We start from the raw sequence: 17,889 nt of genomic DNA on the forward strand, positions 1-17,889 counted from the left end.
TTACACACCCTATTTTGGCTTGTTGTGTCACCTTACATAACCACTATTTTACCATTTTCTAAGTGGGTTATGGGGTAGTTGGCTTTCTTACCCTCTTTTAGCTTTATGTGCCACCTTTCATAACTCCTTTCCAATCTTCATGTAAGGAGGTTGTGCCACATGTTTTGGAATTTTACCAAGATGGTAAAACCTCCTAAATTTTATGGTGAATAGAAGTTAATGCACTCCTTGGATGTTTACGCTATTATTTTACTATATAATCAACACTCTACTCTCACCTTCAATAGTTCAATGATATCTTAGTGAGAGTATTGAGAGTTCTCAAAATTCCTTTTCTTTCTCTCTATTTTTTTCTCATTTTAGATTTCTCTTCATTTAGTTGTTTTGATATTCAATTGGGTATTGCTTGGAGCTACATATGATCTATGATCAACATCAGATCCTAACTTAGTTTTTGCTTCTCATAGAATCTAACACTATACATCTCTTGGAATTGGTAGTTTTATTTTTGTTTATGCATTTATGGATTTTATAGCATAGTATGACTTTTAATTTTTTTTTTGGTGAATTATGTATTCCTTTTTTTTAATGGATCCTTTGTTTTATCTTCTTCTTCAACTTTAAGTTTTGGGATCTTCCACTTCAATTATGGCTCAAGTTCTTCAACTTATATCACATCTTTATTTATACTAGCTCCATATAGTGTACTTGCCTTTTTCCTAAGAATCTATGACTGACTGAGGTTCCTTATAGGAGAAGCATAATCTATTTCTTAACTCTAATTCTTATTTTCAAGGGTGTCTTTAGATTGGTGATCATCTTTTAAAAAAATATTCTCGAGACATAATGTATTTTTTTTACATTTATTCCTTCAAATAACTATCTCTAGAGATAAGGCCTCTTGATTCATCCTTGGAGAGAATATAGTCTGAAGGATCCAACTAAAACTTTGAGAAATTTAGTAAGTCCCTTGACAAAGAGAACTTTTAACCTTTTTTCTTTGACAAATTAAGCACCATCACAACCAATTTTTATAATTTTATCTCATAATTGTCCACTAGAATAAATTTGTTGAGATGTGCTAGCTCCCTAAGGTGCACCTTAACATCCATCCTATAATATTTTTATGCAATTTCTCAATATCTCGTATGTTTTGATGAATTTGTGGTCTTTAGGGGTGAATACATGGTAGCACCATTCATGTGTAGTTCCCTCTAGATGTAGTGTAGAAAACTTAGTACCTCATTGTTAATCATGGGTCTAAGAGATAGGTATATGTCCAACTCCATAACCCATGCACAAGTTTTGGACTTGCTAGATCCTTCAAAGGTAGGGAGTGTCAAGATTCTTAGAAAATATTACACATCTCTAGGGTGACTAACACTCTTGTTTTGATACTAGAGCCATTCCTACTTAGCTTATTTAAGTTTATTGAGTTATGAAGATATATTTCAACATTGATTCTATTTTAGAGGGCTTGGTATTCTACATAACACATTGTATTTACATCTACAATTAATATTTGATATTTTATGTTTGGAACTTTTATGTGCATCTCTTCTTCTTTTACAATGAATGTAGGTTGGAAGGAACTAGTTGATGAAACTAGGGAAATATTTTGAGCATAGCTAAAGGAGGTATTGTGATTATAATCTCTTGAATGGCTTCCTTCACCATGCTACTAGAAAGGCATATCCATATTCGTTTATATTTTATAAATGATCTATACCAATATATCCATCATCAATTCAAAATCCTTTTCTACCCTCGCCTTCAAGCTTTCATTATTTTCCCTTTTCCCATGTTACTATGTTCTAATATAGTTCCTAACCCAAAGTGTTCACCCTTTAGATCCCCTAAAATATTTTTTTTCTTTCAAATTTCTCTTAAAAGATACCTACTCACTTTTTCACTACAATGCATAAATGTTCAACATGTAGAAATTAACTTTCATAAAGAAAGTAGGATGATATGAAAACTACCTCTGATACCACTATAATGTCTCATGTTAAAAATAGGGAAAATAATTTAATAGACTTAAAACATTTATAAGTGAAACATACAAGGCCTAAATTGCTTCAATATTTATTTACGATATTAACTCATAAATATGGAAGGAAAGGAACACACATTATATAACCTTAATTTTATTAAGGTTTCCTAGGAGATTTTATAACTCATTATTAGGATTCAACATTCTTTATTTAATCATAAAGTAGCCAACCCTAACCTCATCTATTCACTTTTAGTAAATACAAAAAAATTGTATTACATTTACATGAATAACAATAAACATGCATGTTTCCTCTAAATTATTATTATTATCAAAATATATTCCTAGCCTTGCTATAAGCCTTGATTAGCTTTAAAAAAATCATTATTTTCAGCATATACCATTCCCTATCCTTACATTGTTCTTGAGATACATTATTCTAGAATCAACTGCTATCATCATCATCATCAATGAATCTTCAATTTTTAGCATGATTATGGGTAAAACCTTAGTTTTCTTTTCATCATATGCACTTATTTGTTCGATTGTGTGTTTTTTTTGTTTGTTCTTGAGGCATAATTTCATGATAATGATGTCATGGTGGGAAAATAATTTAAGATTGTGCATTTTACATTATAATATAAGACTCTTACTCACATTTGTACTTGATTGAGCATAAAATCTATCTAGTTGTAAAGTATTCAGCTGAAAGATCTCTGTTTCAAAATTCAAGGAAGATAAGTAAATTGAACTTAAGGAGTTGACATAAAAGGATCTTAGTTACAATAAATACATAATGCTAATGACATAAAATTGTTTATGCTTAAATTGAATTCGTATTATTTGTTTACTCTCTATTTTCTTGGTGTAAAGTTAAAGAATAATGTTCTTGAAAGATATTGTTCTCTTATTAGATTTTTTTTTGTGCTTACTTGATGATATAATCAAATAATGAATATGTCTCACAAATACAATACCCTCATAGAGTGAATGATATAATTCTACTAAATGGTTTTAAATTGATCTTTATATTGAAAGAATCCAAGAAATTATATTGAAATATTTTCAAAAATAAAATATATATCTTTATGGATGTGGAATCTTTTATTCCTATAATATTTCTTTTTCCACACTTATCATTAATGATCAACTACTCTTAATAATTTTTTCAATTGACAAAACGGTTTGACACCAACTAGATGCCTACATCACCACTTAACCCTTAGACTTTGCACCCTTCCACTATTACCAAGATGAGGTGACACCTTTGTGTGTTTTACACCACCTTCAAAGTTAAACGCCCCACAATCCTATTTAACAACCAAATAAAATAAAATAAGCAGCAACAAATCAAAACCCAATTATTGTTATGTCCCTTTTTCGAAAAGTACCGCCTGCGGACAACAGTTAGACACGTAATGAACTCATATTCTGGCTTCTTCCATTCACTAAGGCGCTCCAATAATGTGCACATTCATTGCACACAGCCGCTTCCAGGGCGTTCCAACTGTCCCGACTCTGGTACAAAAGTTATCTGAGCTTTTTATGCAATTCTTCAGCAAATAACAAAACAAATGCTTTCTGCTGTCCAATTATCGCAAATCCATGCAATGAAATAGAGTAATTAGGAGATAACACAGCCATTAAAGGAATTTTGTTAACCACTATTTTGCACGGCCATCGATGAAAGAAGTTTTTTTTTTAGGGTACATACAGTGACTGCGACTCTTTAACAGATAAAGCCTCCCTCGCATATCGTTTCTCGGCCATCAATGGAAAGTGTACATTCTCAAAATTGCAAGGTGCAGATTCAATCCGGACAGGACAGCTTGGACTGTATTCTGTAGAGCAACTTCAGACCAATCAGGAATCACATCTTTAGGTAGTATAATACCCTGCGAAACAGATAAAACCTACCTAAAATAGCATCTACTTTTCGTATCTTATCTTTTGATGGAATACGTAAGGCTCGATTTGAGAGGTTTGATGGATATTTTCGTGTATTCTAGTAAGGGTTTCGTTAAGTTTTGGGCGTTCTGTAAATATTTGTGAAATTTCAAATCCTCTTTGCAGGTAAAGTTTTTGAGATTTGAGATGGGCAAAGAAAGAATAGAACTGAAGAAAATAGAGAAAACAGCTGCGAGGCATGTCACTTTCTCGAAGCGGAGGAAGGGTTTGATAAAAAAGGCAAAGGAACTTTCCATTATGTGCGACGCGGATGTCGGGCTTATCGTTTTTTCTGCAACGGGAAGGCTCTTCGAGTACTCCAGTTCCAGGTATTCTTCTTCGTGCCTGCTTTTCTTTATTTATGGAAAAAAAGTACAGTTTTGACTAGAAAGTTCATAGAAATAACGAATCCATGACAAAGCAGTCTTCAAAAATATTTGCACACATTAACAGACGTACAATGCAAGTGGTTTTTCTGGACCTAAGAATAGTGGTTTTGGAGAGTGTTTTTTTAAATAATCCAAGTGGTTTTGTGGACATACGAATAGTGGTTTTGGAGAATGGTGTTAATTTTATTTTTTTTATAAATTATTTACATTTAGTTTTTATATATATATTTTGAATTGTTTATGTTTATAGTTATCGATTTATCTGTACGTTTAATAATTTATTGTTTAAGTGTTTATTATTTTTTAATTATTATTTTGTTTTATTTTATTTTATTCAGAGTTTTTTATTTGAGTTATTTGTATATTTAATAACTTTAGATATAATTTTAATATATCTTGTTCAAATTTTGTAATTATTTATCAATCTTCAAATTATGTTCATATTTATCAAATTTTAAACACTTTTTTAAACCCAGTGTATGTTATAAGAATACTTAATGTTATAGACTCCACTCTTCACTTTAAAATTAAAGTCGGTTTTTTATAATTTAGCAACTTTCCTTAGTTTTTTAAACAAGAAATGTGAATTTAGAGTTTAGATACTTTGAAGTTTTTGATATTTTATTAGAGATATTCATAATATAATGAAATTTAAAGGAAACTATATACATTTTTAAAATTTTTTTTTTGAAAGCATTTATATTATAAAAAGAAAAAAATCAAGAGGTAGCCTTGATGGCTAGATAAAAATCATGTAATTATACATAGCATCAAGAAAGGAATGTGTCCTTGATGTGGTTCTATTCACAAAAGATGTGTATGTACACAATGGGATAAGTAAGGCATGCAACCTGTAATGATTAATTAATTCTAGGCATCAGACAAAACATGTGAGTAATTAATGGTATAGGGGAAGGCATGATGCCCCCAATTAGCCTCCAATAACATGATAAAACATGGAATCACATAATAGGTTGGGGAAGATAAGATGTTCCTAATATAATAGGAGAGCTCTAGGCACATGATCATATATGCAAGCTCAACTATGTAATATGTGGTAAGGCATATGATCCATTTCTACCACTGTATTATGAGTTGTATGCTCACACCTTTAGTTGAGAGGTGGGATTTATACATAGACACCTTTACCCTTCCCATAAATCAAATCACAATGACACTAAAGGATGTTTGAAGGACTATGGACCTCCACATTATGGGTAGGCACATGGAAGTGTGACCCAAGATATAGCAAGAGGATAGAGACTTACATAAAATAATTTAATTTTAGATGCCATAAAGCTAGTGGGCATTGGATATATAAAAAGATCAAATGTAACATTGAGTATATGTAATAAAGTCATGGTTAATAGGAATAGTATCCTCTTTATTCTTAAGTTGATGAAATTCATTTGAAATAGTTTACCCAAGGTAGAGATTGAAATAGAAGTGGTAGGAGTTATGTAGGATACAATGAAGGATGTGCAAAGAGGATGAGGGATAACGAGTAATGACATGGAAATGGAAGGAGAAGCCACACTATCAGGTATGGTCGTCTTAGTCCATGAGGTGACAATGTATGAAGAACATAGGCATGGGGAAAAAATGCTAGTAGCCATGCATATGACTAGATGTGGAAGGATTAGAGGAAAGTGGAATACTAATGGAAAGAAAGTTGGGGGTTCAAACTAGAGGTAGAAATAGAAGAGAAAAGAATAATTGAGAGGGACCACTTGGGTGTTGGAGCCCATGAAAGTGGAAGAAATTACACGGTGAGGGGAGGAAGGATCAAAATATTACTTAAAGGGGTGGGTGGGTGAATCCATGGGTTAAGAAGATCCAATATTGGTAGAAGCCATAGGATTGTCAACATTATGAACAACATATGTGGTATAAAGAGTACACAATAATACACTATGCATACCAATGGCCAACTATTGAGGAGATTTATTATGGAGAAGTGTATCAATAAGTAATTTTAGACCTTATGAGGGAAAAATCTTGCTTAGTACTTTTTATTTTTCATGTTCCTTAGTATGAATTTGATTAGCATTTATGTTGTAAAGGGAGTTATTGTCATTTGAGTGGCTATCCATGTGAGAGTTAAGATGATAACTCCTTCATAAAAGAAAATTAAGATTTTGAGTTTCTTGTAACATAGGAAAACCCTAGAGTAATATGGTAAAGAGAAATATATAAGATTTAGTGAAATAAACCACTCTCAAATGTAAATAAAAAGAGAAACTACTAGATAGGATCTAAAGGGATGTAAGAGTGGAGGGGTTCACTAGAATTAAAGAGGGAATATAATATCATTTACATATTAAATCTGGAATAAATAAATAACATAAGCATTCAAGATTTATCTCAAAATAAATGAGATGTGAATGTAATTAAATATATTAAACAAAATATTTTGAAAGTAAAATACTAAAATAATGATAGTTAGAAATGTTGTAGTAAATGACAAAAAGTTATTTGTCAACTATAACACTCCAATTAGACAACCAAAAAATATACCATTTTTTTTAACATTCTACATGAGTTATAGCTTAAAATATTGATAGATCAACCATGACTTGCTAAATAACATTATTTGAATCACATAGATCATAAAATATTCATAGGGGCAATATATTTTTTTTAGACAAACTATCAAGTTTATTTAAGAGTTGAAAATATGTGTCAAACTTTAAGAAGAACAAACGCAAACACCAAGAATAGTCTCACTATATTAACATAGCTAATGAAGAGCACATACCACCATGTTATCCTACTTCCCTATGATAACACTAATTCACATAAGAATTCACATAGACACTCTATTTTCCTTCAAACTATATGGCCTAACACTCTAGTTAAACTACATGTACATTAAGTGTAGATCAATAGTCAATGTTGATTGAGACACCAGATCAATGAACCACAGGTTGTGGGTAGAGTGAATGTCTAATGTGAAGAGATCGTCTGATGCAATAAGAATCTCCCATGTGATCCCTTCTTTTATAAAGTGAGTTGAAATTAATAAGGCATACCATGCATCTAATGAGCCTTGAACTATTAGAAATCATTAGTGCATACCATGCATCTAATGAGCCCTCCAATTTTTAGATGACGTCGAAGATCTAATGTCTAGATATTTTATTTTTGTAGAACTTGCATACACTGGCTGATCTAATAAACGTCAATAAAAACTTTGATTCATTCATTCTCGATCAATTAAAACTTTGATTCGTTCATTCTCAACCCTCTCTTTAGGTTTTGAGAACGCTTAATGAAATGAGCTTCACAATTGATCGACTTGTAGCTAAGTCATCAAGAGATGGGACCGGCCGATGGGACCCGGGTTTCTTGTTTTATCCTTGCTAAGATGTTAGCGATTGAGTGAAGTGGAGAAACGTTTGGTCCTTGGAGTTCCAAAAGGAAACACTTGCAAATGTTAGAAATGAGTTTCGAGCGATGACCCGATGAGATCAAATCAAATAAACCTTGAAGTTCGGGCCTAGCAAAATCAACATGGCAACGAATCGATTACTTCAATCCATGCTACAGGCTATAGAGTGTCACCGAATAGTAAAAACACAAAGACGAAGCGTTACGTGGCTCTGTAGCATCAATGACATCAATGATAAAAATAATCTGCACATCTTTGGATCGATTATTATTAAGCCCACATTGCTTGAGGGTAGTTTAGAGCTCTGACGACTCTTAAACTTCTACCAGCTCTATGATGGATGCAGATCAACGGTCACAATTACTTCCTTTTGCCCTGTATGATCTCAGCAACCAGAAATTTGATGGCTTACACCTAGAACAACATACTTTGTGGGCTTGTATACGATTGTCTTTGCCTGCGATTCAGCATTCGTTTCACAAGCATCTTTTAAGGGTACGGCCAAGGGTACAAGACTGAGGCCTCTAAACTAGACTGCTATTAGTGTGAGTTAAGAGATCACCATGGCTTCATTAGCAGGAATTCATATTTAGATCAAAATATTTACTTGAGGGCTACTTAAATTGTTATTGACCAGGTAATCTAATGATGTTTGAATGAAAGATACTCATTCCGAACCGAAACGCAACTTTGAGGTTGAATTCCATCTGTATAACCTCATGGCACTAGTTTTTAGTTTAGGATTCTAGGACTAGTGTAGGCATAGAGTGCAATGAAGAAAATAAGAGAATCATAAATTAAGTACTGGTATCAATGGGATATTATTAGCAGAAACTATACAGTTACAACTAACCTAGATAACTTGTAGGAGGTTGTCTTGATTTCATAAAGAGCTAGCGAGATCTTAAAGATTCAGGGATTGGCTCACTAATGAGAAATTGAAATACAAGAAAATCTAGATTCTTAGTCAAAGAACTTAAGCCCTTTTTAAGGTGGGTTATTCAAGCTCTAGATCATTTAATTAATTTTGTTTGAGTTATATTATAGTCTAATTAAAAGCGTGAAATACATGAATAATTTTATAAGCTGATTATAAAATCTTATAAGTAAATATTGGCCTTACCAATATGTATTGAGTTGTTGTAGATCATGAAATAGGCTTTCAATTAGAGTCATTAAGTCACCTAAAAGAATTCAACATTTGCCAATAGTGTATATGGCATACACACATACTACAATTTACATACATGCAATTAGGAGATTCTTTGAGAGCAAGTCATATTAACATTGGGTCATTAATTACATAATGATTACTATTCAATCCATGCAATATCCAACTATGCTATCCTATGGTAATAGACATTGGTGACACTCAAAACCACATGCCTTGTAACCCTAAATAAAGTTACCAAAGGCTAAATTTGTGGAAGTATGTCGATCTAGATATAAATGATTAAACTCGTGATTAGGCTATAAGCACCAATGGGCCAATTAATAGGAGTGAGAAACTCCCCTACATAAGTAAAGAGAGATAAAAAACACTTCAAATCCTCGTAAATCATACTAGCCTGTATATGATAATCTCAAAGATTTGTTACTAAGCTCCTAAATATATTGAATTGCTATGGAGAGACCTATAGATCTCTACTAAGAAAATGAAAACAAGATTGAACATGTAACTAGTGATGTGAAATAAATATTTAGGTGAGTCCCCTTCACCTTGCATACACTTGTACAACTTGGAATCCACATTGGCATGGTTCTTTAAACATATTTCATATTTGAGCTCTCTTAGAGTTTAGACCAAATAAAATATTAAATCATATAAATGAGTGGACATACTCTAGTCTTAAATTATTAAAGGAATAAAAGAGATGAATTTTGGTAAAATATTTGGTCATTTACCATTAAGAATAGTGCATATTTATTGGAAGGTAAAGGAAATGTCTAGAAGAGAATACAATCACTTATATAGATCAACAAATGGAATTAGAAATATACTCATGTACAAATTAAGGACTCAAGAGATAAACACATTAAAGGATCTACTCCAGATATATTAAAAAATATCTCATATGCATTAACGAGAAGAATAGCACAAAGCCTTTTACATTAGTTTTACGATGATCTATAACTAAATAATTCTCAAGATAATAAATCAACAATTATGATTCTCAAGATTTTACGGCACACTCATAATATCCCTTGAAACATATTAGCTATCCACGAAGGCAACTAAAATGTAAGCAAGTCACTACTTGATTATATCTTTCTTTGACTTATACAAGTGAATTCAAACCCCTTACAAATAATGACACATATTAATTGATTTTGTAGAGTGCCATCAAGATTAACCCTATACAAGAATTGGTTCAGTGACCAATAATCTTTTCATCATAGAATATGTATACATAGTTAGAAATAAGCCCAACAACTTATAGGATTTGACACTCATCACAAATCAAGGACTTTATAATAAACACTATCTCTTTGTACTAGAGAATAAATTATTTTCAATAATAAGACAATATTGGATACCATCTTGTAGACAAGACAATCCCATTTTATGTGAGCTCCCTATATAAACAAGGGAAATAACTGTAATTTCACATACTTAACCTCTTGCAAAAAAATACTTATAGTTGCTAGCTTTTATTAAGTGTAGTGATGATACCCATACCATAGATCTAGTTTAATATTAACTTATTTGCACACAACATAAGGAAAATTAGTCCAAATTCCTATTCATAGCAATATCGTGCATAATAAATGGCCCCAGAAGGTTTATTTTTCTTTTAGGTAAGTATGACATCATAAGTAAGGTGGCAAATAGCAATTATCATTTTTTTGATCTCTTGGTGTAGTCATTGTCTCAAATTATCCACTTGTGTACTCATTTTACTTATTACTTTCTAGCAATGCATTAAAAACGCTAACACATGCAACACTGTCCATTTAGAAATTTATGGGTGCAAGTATTGCTTAAAACCTTTAAATTTAGGTCAAGATTGCTAGCACGTAGCCACCATGGTTAGGCACCACAAGATCAATGGTGTAGCAAGTTAATAATTTGTGGGGAGCCTATTGGCTCACTCTATTTTATACTACATAGGGAGTTCTATAATAGTTGAATTCTTGGTTAGCAACCAAGCATAGAGAACTCACCAAAGAAAAAGGTAACCGACTACCACAAGTTGTCTTCAACAAAATAATTTGATATCATTCTTTCCTTGTACACGTGTGTATTCTATTAAAAATCCGAGTCTCACTTTCATGGGCACCTTATGCATGCCTCTTTACCACCTAGTAAGATGTGGTTGTCTTGATTAATACAATACACCCATGTCACCTACATAAAGATAATTAATCTATAAGTAGCTTGCAATAACAAACAAGGTTATATGAGGCCTAACATTTAGAATATAACTTCATGCCACAATGATATTGGTCAACATATGTTGGAGCATTACCATTATCGATATAAATATCTATACACCAAAGAGGAATTATGCATACTACCATATACAAGAAGCACCCCTACATGCAAAATTTGAAGCGTAAAACACATGCACATTGAAAGAGATAAGGCAATCATTGAACAAATGGAGTAGTATCTAACAACTAGCAACCAATAGTTAATATAGAAACATATGGGACAAGTTTTACTATGGAGATAAGTTTACCAATTTGCTATTAGTAATGGGTCTTATTGGAATGATATTTTCTGGTTGAATTAAAGTTTCCCTTAGGACTTTCGAATAGCAATTTTTTTGACCATCAATCAATTCCTTATACTCCAATAGCCTTGAAAACATTCCCTACATTGTTGAAAATTATCCTTGAATTCGTGAAACTGTTTTGAGAAGAATGGTTTATTTATCAAATGGAGTTATTAGTAGTGCAAGTTCACACATAAATAACAAATATGTTATATGTGGGGTAAAATGGGCTCCCACAAAGGCAGAGCCCAATATATAGCCATGAGGGGACTATAAACACCTAGATAAATGAAGTAATTTTCCTGTGTGAAGATTCTTATATAGGACTAGAATATCCATTATCAGGCATCGTGGTCCTCATTAACCTCAATAGTACTACCTAGGTACACCTAAAGTTGTTAAAATACAAGCAATTTGTGTAATATATAAGCCTAGCACTTCATAATAACAAAGCCTCAAAACATGTAAATCGACAAGACCATGTTGAAGTCATATCAATCGCATTATGGTCTCTCAAACTAGCAACACAAGAACTCATCGGGGAGACATGTTCATATCATAATCTTGCAAAGTTCCATCATAGAAAACAAACCTACACTTCTATCCAGAAAGGACATACCGACAAAAGAATGAACTGGTTATCAGTGTAAAAACCTACTTCGGAGTAAGCGCAAAAAGGTCAGACCGATTTCATGTGTCATATCGATATATGTCAACAAAAGATGATTATCGATGTGAGTCTGCCCGATAAGAACAATATCGGGAAGAGTTATGAGGTCGGCAAGAAACTTAAGGAATCTACCCGATCATGAGAGTCATACTGACAGACAATATGGGTAAATATATCAGCATGACTCAACCTGATATGAACAATGATGAGAGTTTATGAATCTTTGGAGAGACTAACACCGTCGTGCTAAAAACATAGAAGCTATACCGATTATATAAGTCAGCCCAATAATTGAGTGAAAAGACATCAGAAAGAGCCTGGCCGATGGATTCAACGTCAGTATGAGTTACGAAGACGAAGAGACATATTAGAGGTCAACCCGATAATAAAAGACACACCGATGAAACTATATGAAAATATATCGGCCCAAGTCCACTCCAATGTGAATCATAAGGAAAAATCTAATGGGAAGACTAGATGCTGTTGGGAGGAAATGACAAAAGGCAGGCCGATTAGAGGAGTTACCTTGACAACTAAAAACATGAAATATATCGGTATGAGATCCACTTGTTCCCCCAAAAAGGCAAAATAGGAGATTTATTCTATTGGCCAGACCTACCCAAATCAGGAAGAAATACTTAGGGTCAACGCGACTTTGAGAGTCATGTCGATAGAAGGAAAATAACAAACAACTTTATCACTAAGGTAATGTACATCGACAAGAAAATGACCATTGGCCAGAAACTTCCTTTGTAACCCCGACATCAATGATCCCATCGATGGTGTTTGATCGTTGTGACTCTTAGGGATGACTGCAGGAAAGGAGATTGAGGAGATAAGAGAGATCAGAGAAAGTCTCCCCAATGAACAAAACATGACAAGATGAAAGGTTATCAAATGGATCAATAAGACTAGCAGTTGTCAAACCAAATCAAACGAGGTGATCGATTGACACCCCCCATAGGTAGCATATCACTTAGGTCTTGGCGATGTGTAAACATATAAAGTCACACCGATAAAAGGAACTTGTCACATCAACCAGATCATTCGAAATTCAAAATTTATTGAGCATTAAGTGTTAAAGACGACATTAATGCCACACAATCGAAGTTCTATGAGAAGGATAATTGCAGATGCTTCAGTCAAAGAAAATTGGTAAAGCATTGCTAGCAGTGGGAGCAAAGGATCAAATCAGATGGATCCAATATTTCCAGAAGTACCTGCAAGATGCTCTGAAAGCAGCTAAAAAAGGAGGTCTTGATGCAGTCAGCGGCCATATGGAGGCAATGATCCTTGCAGAACACATGGCAAAGATTTTAGTGGAAGACTATGATACCTATTTGAGTACAAAATATAGCGATCATTTGACAAAAGTGCATTTGTGCTTTAATTAGGTCTTAGGGATCTTTAGTTAGTAAGTTAGTTTCATGTTGTTCTAAATACCCAAAAGACTCTTTGAAGGGGTCTGACCCTCACTTTATTACAAATATGTAATGTAATTATTTTCAAAAGACAATCAATAGAAGATAGTTATTTTCTCTTTGCAACTTTAGTTTTTCAATATATGATCCAGTATTTTTGCAATTCAATTGTGCTAAAGAAGATCTTCTGTTTTAGATATCAGTTCTCCCATGATATTCATTTCTAGTAGATGAATGCTATCTTAAACTTTCTTATGAAATACTTATTCATTGTTATAGCAGTTTGACAAACAAGATTCATTTGAGACCTTATCCTTATGGGTCTTGTCTTACTAATCTTTTCAAGTAGAAGTTAAACTCAGTTAGACTGATTGTTGTGACAAGCAATAGTGGAGTAGTATTGGAGGTTGGAATAGTTGACAGATCTATTCTAGCAGTGGACTTAAAAAATGTCTCACAAGGGTTATACATGAGATTCTGGAAAGTGGTGACTATGTATCCCAAAAGGTGGAAGGCATTGATCATCTATCAAGTATAATGAATCTTATTCAAAAAATTTACATTTTCAATTTTTCGGTTAGGAGATAAGAGTAAGGGGTACAACAGAGACAAGTAGAAGTAAACAATTTGTGATCAAATCATTCTATTTTAGAAATTTATGCTATTATGAGATAGAAGACATAACCAGATAGAAGTGATTAATCTTATATAAAAAGGATCAACTTGAAGATTCGGTTGGTGAGTAGGTACACCCACTAGGGTCCTGCAGAACATGAAATGTATGGGAAGCTGACCATATTTTGGTTACTCCTGTTAGTTGGCCAAATCAATTGGGAAGCTTGAAGATAGAATTTGGCATAACCTTATAAATTTCCAATCTGTTGATTTGGCAACCAACAAGTCTTTCATCTGCATTGTGCATAGTTATTAATGTAACACCTACCCACACTCATGGACCCATAACCAATTGCCAACATATTATGTTCTCAATATTAGGTACCAAAATAGTTCTCTCATTGTCCTAGAACATAGTTTTACGAACAAGGCCTAAGAATGGTATTCATGAGGGTGAAAAAAACTTTACCATCATATTGTCGAGGATTGAGCAATAATAATTACTATGGATATGAATTATACTTTAACATAACTAGACCTAGGAGAGTGTTTGAAGAGGTGTATTTAAAGTGCTAAAATATACAATAATATAGGAATTTATAATTGTATCTAAGGTTTGTTAACTCTGAAGATTGTGACTAGATTAAAATGTAGAACAATTATATGAATGAAATCTACTATAGCTGAAGCAATTGTCATTATGGAAGATGCAAGTTGTTGGTAAAAAATATTATTCACAAACTATTTGTATGACAAGGCTCACCAATGATCTTTCCCTACTTACAATTATTGAATCATAAAGTGCATAAATGTTAAACTAATTTCTATATTACCAATGAATGATTTCTTCTTTAAAAATTGTATGGAGCATTGAATCTGCAAGACCAATTCCTTATATAGATTACGAATTCCCATTCAACCATAAGAGGGATACATAAGAAATAACAATGATCATATGATCTAACTAGTAATCAATTCTACTTAAAACAATCTTTTAAACTTGTAAACATTCATATGCAAGATCAGAACTAACATCACAAAGGCCAACTTCTAATGAATTAAAATGTCATGAGATTGGCCATATTCATATTACATTTAACTAGCAAATATGGTGAAGGAAAATCACAAACAATATATAGGAACCTATCATTCCTCTTTGCTTAGAACTCTACTAAATATTTGTACTTGACTAAAGGAGACACTAGATCATTGCTTATTACTACAATGAGTCACCTTTCTATAGCTCCTAGAATGCACTACTTAGATGACCAGTAAGCTAAAAAATTTGTAACTCTAATAGATTCTTAGCACCATGGTGTTTGTAAAAACTAAAAAAGACCAACCTTTTGTATTTCTCTTCAACAATTTTTTTTAATGTTAGAGGGTTTTATGCCTAATAATTAATGGGAATAAGGATTTGTTGAAGAATTAATATTTGACAATTACAAACTATTGAAAAATATTTGTGCCACATGCTAAAAGCGTGCACAAACATGAAACCTACAAATCAAGCATGACTTACCAAATGATATTGAAGGAGCATAGTTGTCGATCACAAACCCAATAATTTTTTTCTTGAAATTATATCCTATATATATGATTTTTTTTTGTGTGTGATAGGGTAAACTAGAGGTGTAATGGTGGCCACAAAGCAGTTGTGGTAAATAAAATAATATTTGATGCATTTAAGGTTTTATAAGACTATGAAAATTTTAGTGGAAGTCTAGGTTTAGGATGTCCCTACAAACATGATATGAGGGTTGAGAGTCGGGTGTGGGAAGGGAGGATGACCTATGGAACAAATAGGTGCTCAAAATTTTGAGAAAGATCTTGATGTTTGAAGGAACCACGAGATAAGGAATGACCAAGAGGCCGGGTCAAGAATAGAATATTGTGAGGGCACCAGAATGAAAAAATAATCAAGGATTGGGATTAAAAATGGAACCCGAATTAGGAATGAAGAGGAAGACAATAAGGAGGGGAAGGAAGTATATACTTTTCACTAGGATTTTTGGATGTCAATGGCTAAAGTACACTCAAAATTTTGAAGTATGAGGAAAATAAAGAAATTACAAGGCTGAGAAGATGGTAAGGATTGGGGTATGAATGGAACATGGTACTTGGAACTTGGTTCCAAGGTTTCAATTACTTTTAGAAGTCAACACTTGAGAAGCAAAAAATTCATGAAGAGACCAAAATACCATGTGAATTGAGATTCAAATGGATCATGGAGCATAAGGTTATACACAAACCCGAGATTTGATATGACATACTATAATGGATGGAAGAAGAGGGTGTGAATTAGGGTCTAAGAGAACTTAAAACCTTAGAACCTAATCAAAAGGTTTTAAGTCAATCCAAAAGCCTACAACCCAAGAATCAACACATACTAAACATCGCACAAGAAAATGTTGGCTTGATGATGATTGTAATGTATTCATCACTTGTTGTCATTGGTGAAACACTCTCACACACACATATGATCATATTAACTACCGGTGTAACTTCAATTATTTACACTATTAACCGGTATGTTAGAGGTTAATCCCTAACTGGTACTTTGTGTCAACCGGTATGTGCATAAGGGATAGCCTGTGGTTATACTAAGTCGGCATCAAGATGAAGATAAAGATGGAGATCAAGTGGAGATTCAAGGACAATGATTCATATGTTTTATTCAAACCAGTATTGATTGTTCCAACAGGTATTTGGTTATTTCTGTGATGAGTTACCAGCATCGACTACTTGGTGGTCATTTTTGTGATGAGTTATGATCACTTATCTAGATACACTGCAACTAGGAAATTGTGTTTTGATTTCCCTGGACCAACCTAACATTTGAATGTCTATTTAAAGACATCCTAGTGAATCATTTGACATAGATGTCATGTTATGTTATGATGTATGTATGAAGAGTGAAAGTTTTTGTTAAGATGAAGAGTGTGTTGAAGAGTAGTGTTGAATGTACTTAGAAGGATCTGATCAAGCAAGTATTGTGCTACTCAGAACAGATCAAACCATTCTTTTTATTTTCTAACCATTACAACAGAATCAAATCCCTTAACCGAGTAAGCTCTAACAAGCTTCAATGTACAAATCCTCTAACAAGGTGATCCATTAGTTTGGATTCTGAAATCCTCCACCGAGGTTACTCCTAACAGGGTATAAGCTTCTAATCAAGCTTTGGGTTCTCTAACAAGATTCGCTCCTAGCAGAGCACTTTGTAAACCTTAACTGGTCAGTTATCTATTACTGCAGATAGTTAACTTGTGAGTTCCATCTCACCGTGGTTTTTACCTATTTGGGTTTTCCACGTATAAACACTTGTGTTATGGTGGATGCTTTACTTTTTCTGGATGTTGTTATATCGATTTGGATTACATGCATTGTGTTTAAAAGCTTTGTTAAGTTCATCTACCAGTTAGTGTTTAAAGTAGTTTGGTTTTTGGTGTCACTGATTCACCCCCCCTCTCAGTGCTTTTCGAGTCCATCAGAAAATACCTCACTTTTTATATTTGACCAACATAATAGGAAGAACCATTCATTATTTTTAAGATCAAACATAATTATTTATTAAAAATAAGTTAATACACACAAACAAGATAATGCTTAGGAAAATATGAGACCATTAAGTCGAGTCTTAATAATAGCTCTAGTTGGGAATGTATTCCATATGACGACACAATGAGAATTCAAATATCTAGGAGCACACCAAAATAAGGAACAAAAATGAAGACAACGACA

At 33.0% G+C, this 17,889-nt stretch overlaps 1 protein-coding gene across 5 annotated transcripts in view; it reads left to right on the plus strand.

The window, feature by feature from the left end:
* Positions 1-3,416: 3,416 nt before the first annotated feature.
* Positions 3,417-17,889, plus strand: part of LOC131075949 (MADS-box protein JOINTLESS-like) — a 93,948-nt gene continuing 79,475 nt past the window's right edge. The window contains exons 1-3 of one of the 5 annotated variants that reach the window (XM_059211987.1): positions 3,417-3,514; positions 3,730-3,875; positions 4,067-4,269. In XM_059211987.1, coding sequence (XP_059067970.1) covers positions 4,088-4,269 — 182 coding nt within the window. In that variant the 5' untranslated portion in view covers positions 3,417-3,514; positions 3,730-3,875; positions 4,067-4,087. The other 4 variants (XM_059211986.1, XM_059211985.1, XM_059211989.1 and 1 more) reach the window with 4 other exon arrangements.

Source organism: Cryptomeria japonica, chromosome 10, assembly GCF_030272615.1.
Source record: "Cryptomeria japonica chromosome 10, Sugi_1.0, whole genome shotgun sequence".
NCBI classification, from domain to species: Eukaryota; Viridiplantae; Streptophyta; class Pinopsida; order Cupressales; family Cupressaceae; genus Cryptomeria; species Cryptomeria japonica.